The 12,608-nt window shown below is 40.5% G+C and overlaps 1 protein-coding gene across 1 annotated transcript in view; it reads left to right on the forward strand.

Annotated features, from left to right (window-relative positions):
- Positions 1-12,608, forward strand: part of IGF2R (insulin like growth factor 2 receptor) — a 59,339-nt gene that overhangs the window by 17,932 nt on the left and 28,799 nt on the right. Inside the window, exons 7-19 of the mRNA XM_065631146.1 lie at positions 1,641-1,755; positions 3,296-3,458; positions 3,611-3,791; positions 4,594-4,697; positions 5,208-5,372; positions 5,719-5,859; positions 6,219-6,365; positions 7,234-7,365; positions 7,768-7,915; positions 9,094-9,271; positions 9,855-9,970; positions 10,372-10,534; positions 12,070-12,249. Coding sequence (XP_065487218.1) covers positions 1,641-1,755; positions 3,296-3,458; positions 3,611-3,791; positions 4,594-4,697; positions 5,208-5,372; positions 5,719-5,859; positions 6,219-6,365; positions 7,234-7,365; positions 7,768-7,915; positions 9,094-9,271; positions 9,855-9,970; positions 10,372-10,534; positions 12,070-12,249 — 1,933 coding nt within the window. The remainder of the gene's footprint in view (positions 1-1,640; positions 1,756-3,295; positions 3,459-3,610; positions 3,792-4,593; positions 4,698-5,207; positions 5,373-5,718; positions 5,860-6,218; positions 6,366-7,233; positions 7,366-7,767; positions 7,916-9,093; positions 9,272-9,854; positions 9,971-10,371; positions 10,535-12,069; positions 12,250-12,608) is intronic.

The following is a 12,608-nucleotide window of genomic DNA, read 5'->3' on the forward strand; positions in this document are numbered from 1 at the left end:
GTCTTTTTCAGGCATCCTGTCATAGTGCCATAACAGATCAAATTTTCTTCTTCATTGAGAGAGATTCCTTTGTACAGAATTGCAAAACTCTCAGAAGCAAGGGATTATTGCTGCTCTCTGCCCACAAGCAGAAAAGTGAGGTTTGACCATGTCTGCCTACTGTCTAAGGACCCACACTTGGCTCTCTGTGGGTTTACACTCTGTATTTGGCTCACTCTACTGCCCAGGAGTACTTCAAAAGTAGAGAATAGAGCCAGATATTGCCCTTCTGTATTTTTGCATTAATAAGTTCTTAATAGAAGAAATAGATAAGCAGTGCAAGGCTTATTGTTTCTGGTGATGACAGTGCTAGGACTAGGGGAGACTGTTTCCATGATGCTACCTCTGTTCTGTTTGCTGCTGCCTTTTGTGCTGAAAGCATAGCTTGAAAGAAAACAAGCAAACAAAAGACTAAAACAAAACCCACCAAAGCCTCATCCAAACAGCCCAATGTGGCTCAGGGGACTTAATGTGCTGATCTTTCTGAGCTTCAGGTCATCTGAGCCTGCGATTGTACCCTGTTGACTTCTGCAGTACTCGTATCTCCTGCAAGCTGAAGAAAACAAACAAAATAAACCAGGTTTTGTTTTAGTTTACAAGGGCAGTTGTTAGTCTTTCTTTGCAGGCCTTTTCACCCAGCATGAAACAAGTGGCTGTGGTCTCCTGTACCAAGGCAGAAACTTACATCTGAGGAAGCACAAGCTTGTTCTTATATTAAAGTGCAACTGGTACTCTATAGAAGTGCTTGGCAGGAAAGTTTATCTTATCCCTGCTAGGACTGAAAAGCTTTTCATTGCTTGAAAAAAATTCATTTTATGCGCTCAGTCAGACCAGGGTGGCCTGAGAAGCGAGTGAGGTAATTGTATATCTGTGTCCTATGGTGTTGAGAGGCCAGTCCGAGGTGTGGCTGACCTGAAGCCAGACCATCACCTTTCTGTGAGCTGTTGTCTTCTGCCTGTTAGACTGCAAAGAACAGTAATGCTTAGTTGGGAAGTTGTGTTGATCTCCTTGTTCTTTCGTCCAAGTCATCTTGCTGTTTCTCTCTTCCTGTCAGATAGTTGCCTTGTTTCGTTCTCCTGCTCCTGCCTTGTCTGATCTGTCCCAGTTGCCTTGCTCCTGTCAATTTGCTAATGAGTTCATCTTGCTCTTAATTCTGGGGTCAGAGTGGAAAGAGATTATACATACAGAGGTTGTAGAGTCTAGAAGTATCGTGAAACATGAGGAGTTACTACTTTCCAACATTACAAGTGTGTGTCACATCTGCTCTCCAGCAGTTTGAGAGCAAAGCTGAGAGTGTTCTTGTGACTATCAGCCAAATTCTTTCTACAAATACGGGTTACAGGGTATCGAGCATAGTCTGAACTGGGATGCAAAAGGTTGCCGTTTTAAGTAATTTTTCTGGGGCTGTTTTTTTCTTTGGTTAACTATATAAGAATAAGGAAAAAAAGACTTCCATAAAAGTTGCTTTTGGGAGCAGGGCTACTTAGGTATATTCTGCCTGGGTATCTACCAAGCAGTGGATGTTCTTTCAAGAACATACCTTTTCTGTACAGTGCACAGTGTCTTAATTGTATTTTTGGTTTGCCATTTTCTGTTTCTAGGCTGGTATTGAGTTATGAGAAAATATATAGTGATGAAGAAAAGCCAGATTTCTGCCTAGGCCATAACCCAGCAGTGACGATCACTTTTGTTTGCCCATCAAAGAGGGGAGAAGAGGTAACTTTCCTGTTTTAGTTTGTGTTAAATGGTTGATCTTTAACTTTTGTGTGTATTGTCTTTTATTTTTATTCAGGGCTGAAGAGACCAGAAATGCTAGTCGTTCGCAGCTTGTGAAGAGTGTGAGGTCCTAAATATACTCCTCAAAAAGTCCTTCTAGAACTTAAGAAATAAAAAAGAACTTGAATAAAATTTCCCGGGAGGCGTATTCTTTCTTGTCTTCGTGAATTTGGTTGCCCTTTTCTGGGTTCAAAGCTTTTATCTGAGAATAGGATGGAGTTAGTATAGTGTTAATCCTTGGTGTACAGCATTGCTTGCTAATGAGCACTTTTCCGTGATCAGTCAGGCTGAGCATGCTTATAGCTGTTGTCTGTAACTTGTTTCTTTAATAATCTAGCCTTCCTCAGGAAAAACATAGCTAGCAAGTGTCCTTGCATGGCAGAAGTCTGTCACTTACTAAGCAGGCTCCAGAACTCCTTTTAACTTTAAACTTTTTATTGTTAAGCAGCAACTCAGTTTTTGCAGGACACAGTTCTAGCCTTGCTTCAGTGCAGTATGATGACCACTTTGTGATGCTGGGTAATCTCAGCAACCCACATTCCTTGAATTGGGCCAGGGAGGCTACTGCTCATGCTCTGCCATTTCATATTATGATGCTTTTGGTTGCAGGTTAGTGAAAGGAGGAACTCTTATCTGGCTAATCTTTGGTTTAATGTTGTGTCCCTCATCTGACCTAGATGGGTACCTTACTTCACTCTCATTGCTGCAGAAACAAACAATAGGCCTTTCTCTGCTGTTGCTTTTTAGTACCTCACTGCAGTGATGCACACTTGTAGTATGAGTAGTATTGCTAATGTTACTTGTGCCTATCATTTATCTGATACTTACCTGTGTATCTGCCTGTTGTTGTAGTGGGTGGCAAAAATACAGATTTATGAAACAAAGTGAATTTCTAAATGTTTTACCTTGAAGTGTGCAAAACCACAACTACCTCTTCTTCCAGAGGTATGAAAATGTTTCACTACAGAAAACACATCTGACAGAAGTGTTGGCTAAAGAATTCTCAAATGTCTTTGTCTTGATTTAATCTGAGGGACTCAAGGCTGCTAAAACACCAATGTCTAAAGAGGCTGCTTTGCCTTCAGAAGACACTTGATCTCTGCTCCCCTCTTTGAGTACTCCTCTGAGGCAAACAGAATTCAAGCACTGCTTAGCAGTTTGGGCTCACATATCTCTGTTTGCCATCAACATTAAGGAAAAGTGCTTTTTAAAGTACTGTTATTTCAGCTGTCCTCCTGCTAACGCCTGATACTTTACATCTATTTAGACTTAATAGTTTGCCACATGGCTAATAAAAGCTGTTTTATTTCTTCTCAACACCTTTTTCTGAGAGTCCAGAGACAATGTTTGCACCTCTTAAGTACTTTACAGGTGAAGTTAGTCATTACTGACTCTCAAGGAATGTGATATTGTTGCTTTAAGTATCATATTTCAAATAAGTGTCTACTTGTAATTTAAATTCTGTTCACTTCTGTATCAGAGTGCAGGTCCCAAACTCACAGCAAAAACAAATTGCCGATATGAAATTGAGTGGGTTACTGAGTATGCCTGTCACAGGGATTACCTGGAGAGTAAGAGCTGTCTTCTGACTAGTGAGCAACATGATATCTCCATTGATTTAAGACCACTTACTCAATTTCCAGGTAAGCTCACTATTTTTCTTTTGTTTGTAGTGTTACTGGCCAGTTTTCCAGTTCCGTGTTTGGAGACAGGAAAAATGTTCTCTGAATTTATCTGGATTTTTACATCTGTTCTGCTGTGTGTTAGAACACTTTTCCTTTTGTTATGCATCCAGATTATGTCACACCATACTTAGCCAAAGATGACAAAGAGGAGTATTACTATTACTTGAATATATGTGGGAAAACCACTGCAGGTAACTGCAAGGATGACACGGAATACACTTCATCTTGCCAAGTAAAATCTTCAAATAACCAGCAAAAAGTGGCAGGAAGATTTCAGAACCAAACCCTAAGGTGTGTAAAGGCTCTTTAGCCCTGCTGATGTGTCAGATTGATTGATCTTTGTTTCTTGCTTTGTTGCCCTTTTTTGTCATTTATGCAGTATTTGATACAAAATGCAAGTATTTTTGCTCAGTTCTTTGTGGAAAATCTTTAACAGGATACCAGGATAGCATTAGCGAACAAAGGAGCAGATGAGATTGGTAGAGGCCATTGCCTAGACAGGGAAAAAACTTTCACTGACATTATTGTCAGAATTGCAGATTGTGCTCTGCTGCCTCTTGCCCTCGAGTTTTGCGTGTAAAGTGGCAGCAGGATCAGATGTTTTAGAAGCTGTCCTCAAGAAGAGGGCATCTCTACTTTCTTTGCAAAAGCATGCATTAATCATATCCAAGACTGCTGAGGTCTGGGATTTAGTGTTTTGTGGTCTTTTTTTTTTGAAGTTCAGGATTCCCAAATGGCATATGGAGACAATAATTTGCATGAGATTGCAAAGCTGAGATTGTTCGCCTAGATCTGATCTTCCATTCTGTTTGTAAGCATGTGACAGGCTTGTCAGAGTGATCTTCCAGGAAGCATGACTACTTCCACCATGCAATAAACTAATGGGAACAGATATTCCACCACAGCTGGAATAGCTTTAGAGTGTTCTTTATACAAACTCATGAAAAGTAGAGACATCAGTATTAATGTTGAACAAGCATTTGTTTTCCCTTTGAGACAATAAATAAACAAGAGTGTGGCTTCTGTTACATGAAGAACACTGTGCGATTGTGTCTGATCCCATGTTTCTATCTAAAATTGACTTTTTACTCAGATACTCTGATGGGGATCTCACTTTAATTTATCCGAATGGGGATGCATGTAGTTCTGGCTTTCAGAGGATGACCGTCATAAACTTTGAGTGTAACGAAACAGCAGGTGAGTTTAACAAGCTGTGATGACTCTGCTCAGGGTTTGATTTCTGTGCTTGCTAGTAGACCTTATCTTCAAAGGAATGCATGTTTTGAGCCACAGCTAACACAAGGAATTAATATAGTTAGAGTAAGCACTAATTTCTATGACTGCCAGGATTGTTTTGTGCTGTGTGGTAGCACTGAGATTCTAAATTTACACTGATCAAGAATATTGAGGTATAAAAGAGCCTCACTTCTTAGCCAACAGGAAAAAACAAAACCAAAAAACCCAACCAAACAAGACCCAACAAAAACCAAACCAAACAAAGCCAAACCCGAAAACCACACAAAAACCCCAACCAACCAAAAAAACCCCAGACAAACAAAACCCACAAACAAACAAACCACAAACGCAGGTCCTATGCAGTAAAAGGATTTTTATCTTCCTTGCTTATTACTAGTCCTCAAGTCTCCTTGCTTTTCTGCCCTGCTCCACTGGCAACCTAACATCTGTTTATCCATCTTCAATGTTAAGGCAATGATGGCAGAGGAACTCCAGTGTTTACGGGTGAAGTGGACTGCACCTATTTTTTCACTTGGGATACAAAATATGCATGCGTTAAAGAGAAAGAAGATCTCCTCTGCAGAGCTGCTGATAAGAGAAAACACTATGACTTGTCACCTCTGACCCGCAGTTCAGGTATGGCAATGACAACTAACTTTCAGTTACTTTTGTCCTGAGTTTACATGTCATCTCTAATGCAGTTCTTTAGCTGAACATCTTAAAGGTCTTTTTTTCCAACCAAAATGATTCCGTGATTAATCAGCTTTTGCTTTTCTGTGAATTTCTGGGGTACTGGTGTTCACTTCCCTCATTCCAAAAGGAGTGAGTGCCATATGAAAGTAGCTGTATCCATGACTGCCTTGCTTGCTGTCATCTTGTTTTAAACATGGGTTGTTTTTTGTGATAAAAAAGGCGTTTTGACATGGAGAGGATAGAACAATTAAACTGGATGACTTTTTCCTAATGACCCCCTGTATTTCAGAGTCGGCCCAAAACTGGGAAGCTGTGGACAGTAGCTTTTCAGAGGCAGGGAGGAAGCATTATTACATCAATGTCTGCCATAAAGTGTTGAAGAGAGGAGGAGCTTCCAGCTGCCCGGATGATGCTGCTATTTGTTCTGTAGGTGAGTTATTTTGGTGTTGTGTGAGTGGTTCTTTCTATGTGTTGTTTTTTAGGGTTTTTTTTAAGGCTTGGCACTTCCTCTGCAAATGGGGTCGGCTGCCTTGGGTGCCCTCAGTTATTTGAGGAAACAGAAATTAGGAGCATGTTTATCCAGTATTCTCAAAGGCATTAGAAGAATGATGCAAGTTGCCTTTTTTAACTAAAGAACTCCAGGCTTTGTAGCATGGTTTTGTTGAGGTAAAAACAAGCTCCAAATGGTATGCTTTCTTAAGACTTTCCATTTAGCTAGTTAATATTACCTTAATAGTGTGAACTTCACTTCTTTCCAGGGAAACAAAAGTGATTTTACTGTCTTTACAGATAAACAAAACAGGACTAAGAATCTTGGAACATTTGTATCTTCTCCTAAGAAGGTTGGAGAAAATATTCAACTTACTTATTCAAATGGAGACAGCTGTGGCGTTAACAAAAAAATCAAAACTGTCATCACTCTAATGTGCAGACCAGGTGAGAATATCCATACCTTGTTCTCTGATCCAGTTAAAAACTGGAGTTTAATATGTCCAGACATGACTGCTAAATATTAGCGTGTGCCTTTGTCTTTTATTTCCTTCTGTGCAAAAGCTGAAGCATTGTGGTTGTTTTACTAGTATGATCAGAGTGTAATTGCAAGTATTTAGCTCTGTTCGCCGTTTATACAAGTACTCTTTTAAAGACTCTTAAGTCTCTTGAACTAAGATGCTCCCAAATATGATGAAAGTATGTTTAAGCGTTTAAAGCTCCACAAATACCTGGAAGCTATACAAAGCACTTTCTATCCCTAGATTGTCTTGATGGGAAGGACAGGTTCTGAACTGAGATTAGGTACTTGAACCTTCTCTTCCAGTAAATACGTTTTGTGTCTACACTGCTTGCAGTTTACAAAAAGCAGAAGCGTTTGCAGAAGTTGTTAATGTTGTTGGTAATAGCCTGCTAGTTTAACCAACTACTGGGGAAATGGGAAACCTGTATTCCTCTACCTCAGTCTGAAGAAGCTGAATCCTCCAAGTGTGCTGGCTGTTAGGATCAGGTTATGCACTACTTCCTAATAAAGCAGTTGCTTCGTTCGTGTACCAAAGCAAACAATTTTTGAAGAGTGTGGTAGTACTCAGGAGCAGACTGAGCAGTACATCTTTACTTCTGGGCTAAACTTCTATTGTGGAGAAGAGGATGCAAAGAACCTGTGGTTCTGTTTACTCCTCATTTGCAGAGGAGAGGTACTATAATAGTTAATCTTGGTCTGCTGTTGGGGAGCAGTTAGTGGTCCTAGGCTCAAATTCCAATTTCCTTTTGGCAGCCTGACTGTACATGTAACACTTTGCTTTTGTGATATCAGGTGACCTAGAAAGTGCTCCGATCCTCATGTCTGAGGGTGAATGTTCATATGCGTTTGATTGGTACACTGCTGCTGCCTGTGTCCTGGCTAAAACTGAAGGGGATAACTGTCAAGTCTCTGATCCTCAGGCAGGTATGTATTTATGTTCAGCAAATCGGAGGGTCATGAGGGGTAGAACTTGTGTCACAACACTGAGTCCTTTTGATGTGCAAGAATAAAGTGAGTTCAGCCTAAGTGTAAGCACCTATTAGAGCACAGCAGTTTTCAGAACGTGTGTGGAAGGTCAGAGCAGCATGAACTTAATATTCTCCTAGTGTGTGTAGAGGAAAATAGGTGTAATGTATATTTTAATGTAGTAAATCTCTGTATAAGAAAACGTGCTTTTTGTATGTCCAGATTGTTTCTGGAACAATAATTGTGTGGAAGACGACTTATACGGGGGGAGGTGAACTAGCTGTGTGACTGATAGAATCAACATCTGTGAGAGATGGCAGGAAAAAATTAAACTGATAAAGTTTATTCCTTCTTGATTAGGGTTCTCTTTTGATTTATCACCTCTGGCCAAGAAAAATGGGCACTATATAGTTAATACTGCTGAATATTTGTTTTACATAAATGTCTGTGGCAGTGTGCCGGATGAGTTGTGTCACACAAAATCAGCAGCATGCCAAGTAACACAGAGGTAACTCTACTTCTCTTGTCTGTAATAGAAGATTTCTTGTTGCATGTTGTGTTGTCTGTGTGTAACAGTGAACAATTTGCATGTAAAATAATTACTGTGCTGCCTGCAACAGATTCAGGTAATTTGCATGTAAAATATTATTTGGTAGTGCAGTAATTATGCTGCCAAATGTTTCAAGTGAAGTGCACGCCCTGTAATCTTTCTTACAGCTAGCTTTTGAGGTTGAATGAGTGTGTCCATTGCTCCTCCTTGTGTTTCCTGTAGGGACTGTAAGCTGTGGCTTAACTGGTGCAGCTCTATTAAGCCAAACCACAATCTGTATTCAGGGTCATCTGGCTTCCGAGAGCTAGCCTAAAGAAGCACTGCTGCACTGGGGATGAGCAGTGGCTGCCTTGTGCAGAGGTGGAGCCCAGAGCTTGGGGGGTGTTCTGTATTTCCTTTGCTAAAAGTGCTGGACAGGCCCAGTCCCTGTGTGTACTGCTACTCTGACAGCGTCATTGCTCTTACCTTCTACAAACCATGTCTGAGTGTCTGTACAGTTCAGGTTCTGTGTCAGCCTGTTGCCAGAGACATGGTACAGTGCAAACACATACAGCTGTAGTTGGCTCTATCTCAGTTAACTTCTAGCCAAGGAGAGTTCACTGCAGACACTGAAAACCTGCAGAGCAGGATGGTCAAACTCGGTCTGTTAGAGCCGGTGTTAAGTCAGAGTAAAGAAACGCTTCTGAACTAAAGCTGGTCCTGAGCTAAGAGCTGGTGCAGGCAGTTTTCTTCCCTGAGTGAGAAGACTTGCTGTTGAGCATGTTAGGTCTTCCATGTATTTGCGTGGAACCAGTATGAGCACAGCATTATGGTGTCTGCAGTTTGAATTCTACTCTGGAGAACAGGAACTTTATTTCTGTCACTCTTCTAGAGAAGAGAGTGTTAAAGCTTTCTAGATATCTAAGCAAGGTACAATTCCCTTTCTTTTTCAAAGAAAGACAGCTGTTCATGTTTTAAGTTTCTTTTTGGCAGCATTCTATTCATCCTAGCTTGTTTATGTCTAATCAACCTTATTTAATGTTTTTGTCTTATGGTGTCTTTTACAAACTCACCTGTGTGCTTACTACAGATGACTTATCTTGAGAGAATTAATTTTGCATTCTGTTCAATCTCAAAGCCCACTTTCTCTTTTCTAGTAAGGATCAGGTTTGGAGTCTTGGATTGCCCAGTTCCAAACTTTCATATTACGATGGTCTGATTCAGTTGACCTACAAAAATGGTACAGCATACAATAATGAGAAGAAAACGCAACGATCTACCCTTATAACTTTCCTGTGTGACCGTCAGGCTGGAATAGGTCAGCCTGAATACCAGGTAAGAAGTTCTATATGAAGAAGGGAAGGATCTCCATCCCCAGATCCTGACAATAATTGTTGCTAGGCCAGTGCAAGCACAGGTTCAAGGACAGAAATACCCAGTATCTATAAAGCAGACTAATAAATAGATATACCAAGAGAAATAACTACCTCTTGTTGCAACCATACTTGTCTTGACCACTGAACAGTGAGCTCTTCACCTGGATCCAGATTCTTCACTCTTCTCTAGTCTCTGGGCCGCGTAATTACTGGTGCTTTTGATCGTCTTGTATTTCTAGCTGGAAAAAAGAAAGAAACAAACAAAACCTCACTGAGAAATAATAAGTAGTAGGACTATGCATTGTGTAACGCAGCAGACAGCAGTTACATTGTTCTAGTTGCTCGGTTCTGTGATTTTTGGAAAGAGTGCTTTTGACACAGGAAATGAGAGGATCTACAACAAAACACACCTAGAGATATCAATCTGAGAAGGTATATCCCAAAACCAAAGGGAAATAACAAGCTTAACATATAAAGGAGTAGCTGTGATTCACAGACTGTTCTGTGTGGAAAGCCTCACTGATCTATTCTGCTTTTTTTAGATAGAAGATAACTATACCTACAACTTCAGGTGGTACACTGAACATGCTTGTCCTGAAATGCCACTGGAATGTGTTGTGACTGATCCCAACACCATGGATCAATATGACTTGTCAAGGTAGGAAGGTAACATATACAACGTAACTTGGCTATTCTGGTTTAGTGTTCTGGCTGATGGCTTAGCACTGAATGAAGTTGGTTTTCTGTGTAGACAGCACTAGAAACTTCATCTGTTGTAATGATCGTAACTGCAAGTATCTTGAAATAAAAGACAGTATTTTCCTCTAGTATGCTGACTTGCCTCCTATGATGTAAGTTGACTTTGTGGGGTAGTTTTGCTTAATAAAACCATATTACTTTGTCAAGCATACTCTACTTCCAAGAAGTATTCTTTCTAATTGTAACATTTAAATATAAGGGGAAGGGGTTGGTTGCTCTGTTTCTTGAGACTGACAGAGAAAGCTAGACAGAATCTATGAAGAATGTCGTCTTATTGCAGAACTTTCTCTTCCTGCTCAGCTTAGCAAAATCTGAGAAGAGAGGTGAAAACTGGTATGCCATGGATAATTCAAGAGCAAGTGAGCGCAAGAAGTATTACATAAACGTCTGTCGACCACTGCTCGCTGTCCCAGGATGTGACCGGCGAGCCTCTGTCTGTCAGATGGAATATCGGCATGATCATGTGAGTAGCCTTTCCATACCAGCTCGGAGCTGGTTTGCCAAGCGGTATGCAAGACAGGCACATGAATTCTGGCTTCTTTGTGCAAAATACAGTGGTATGTGTGGATCTGTAATCTTGGCATAATTATTGGCGGAGTGGTAGACCTCCTGTCCACGTCTTCAAAGACCAAAGCTTGAATTTTTACAGGTGTTCCAATGAGTTTGATGTGCATGATTCTTTGTCCTGTGTTGCAGAGGTAGACAAAGTGCATCTCTTCTGTGTGAACTGTTGTGGTCTCGGAGACTGCCACCATTGCTTTTGGAACAGGCCGCTCTCATGGATATTATGTCTTGCTTCCAGCTTGTTTTAGATTGATCCGTAGAAGAAATGTGTTTAAAGATTCTTCATCACCCGTGCCTCTGAGCTCTCTTTGGCTTTGAGGAACAATCAGGCAGAAATTGCCAAGGAAAAAAAAAAAGGGAGTGTTGGTGGTTATGGGCTTCTACTTCTAAGTTTCCTTGAAGTGTAACAATTTGTCATAAGACTGTGCTGATAGACTGGATAGACACTTTGCCCGAGGCCTGGCTTCAGTGCTGCTCAAAGCTATAGGGAAAGCTGAACTAGAGGCTCACCAACCTGTCCTAATTCCTTATGTAAAACAGAGAGAACACCTTGCCTCCACACTGTTGAAGAGCATGTGTGAGTGAACAGCACTATCGTGGCGCTTGAGCTAAAATAATACAAGTTCCCCATGCTCGCATTAGTCCTTGTTGTGTAAGGCTGGTTACTTTACATGTGAAGACACATTAGGGCTTGCTTACTTCATTGCTGAAGACACTGGAGTAAAAAGTGAGCACTTTGCGTCAACCTAGTTGCAGAGTTGTTAAAAAAAAGTCGAAGTCTTTGTGGACAGAGCTGCTTTGGAGGTGTATTCTGTTTGTCGCTGTTGCTAATTTAAAATATAAGGTGTTTCAAAAGGTGGACCCAGTCTGAAATCACTATTGCTTTGAAATTGGGTCCATCTTTCTGAATCACCCTGTAGTTTCTTAAAAATAGGAAACACCAGTTATCTTGTAGAAGTGAAGATTAGTTTGGACCTTGGTACTAGCAACTACTATTGTTCTGATGCAAAGCTTCTGCTAGTGCTTTTTAGGCTTTGTTAAGGTCAACTCTAAGAATGCCTGGAGGCTTCCACATGCTGTATTTTAAAGGGCTGTACAAATTAAATCCTACTTACTGTGCATGAGGCACAGACCTCCCTAAATTCCAAAGCTCTGTAGCTGGTGAGATGAGGAAGGCTGTTGTGAGGCACTATGGGCACCTTATTGTACTAAAAATAAAAAGCAAACCATGTGGGCTTGTGAAGCTTGTCTGTTAAATATATGAAACCTAAGTACAGAGTGGGGAGAAACACAGGGGGATCTCTACACCTTTGTTATCTTCAAGGCTCTCAGGATAACCTTCTGTAGACAAGATTATTGTGGTAGGTATTTTCTTTTTGACTGTAAGTCCTCACTTGACTTTAGAATTGCTGACATGCTTTTCTTTGTTTCTAGGTTTCTTACTCTGAAGTCACCTCTATTAGTAATCTTGGTGTTGCCAGCAAAGAACTTGTAGTTGAAAGACCTGGACACATTTTTCTAACCTATGCAAATGGCTCTGTGTGCATTGATGCTGATGGAAAGAAAACTACTTACACCACCACCATCCACTTCATCTGTTCCAGGGGCACTCTTGTAAGGACAAATGATGTTTTAGGTGTTGCTTCATCATCATAGGTTTTCCATCATATAATGTGAAGCTACATGAAGATGTATAGTGTATAGCAAATTCATGACAAGGGAGACTTCTTGAGGACTTAAAATAAAAATATAAAACCAAAGCTGATTTAGATGTTAGAGAAGCGTGTGCCTCAGACTGAGTATTTTATCATAAGCAAGAACTAGTTAAAAATAAACTGCCTTAGTGGACAGTGGTATTTCAGACTAGTCTAATTAGCATGAAAAGTACATGAGGACTTAAGACTGAGGAATTATACATGCAAACATTGCAGACCCTCTTAAGAGGGAGAATATTGTAAAGTGCATCTTGCAGG

Source organism: Caloenas nicobarica, chromosome 3, assembly GCF_036013445.1.
Source record: "Caloenas nicobarica isolate bCalNic1 chromosome 3, bCalNic1.hap1, whole genome shotgun sequence".
Taxonomy (NCBI): Eukaryota; Metazoa; Chordata; class Aves; order Columbiformes; family Columbidae; genus Caloenas; species Caloenas nicobarica.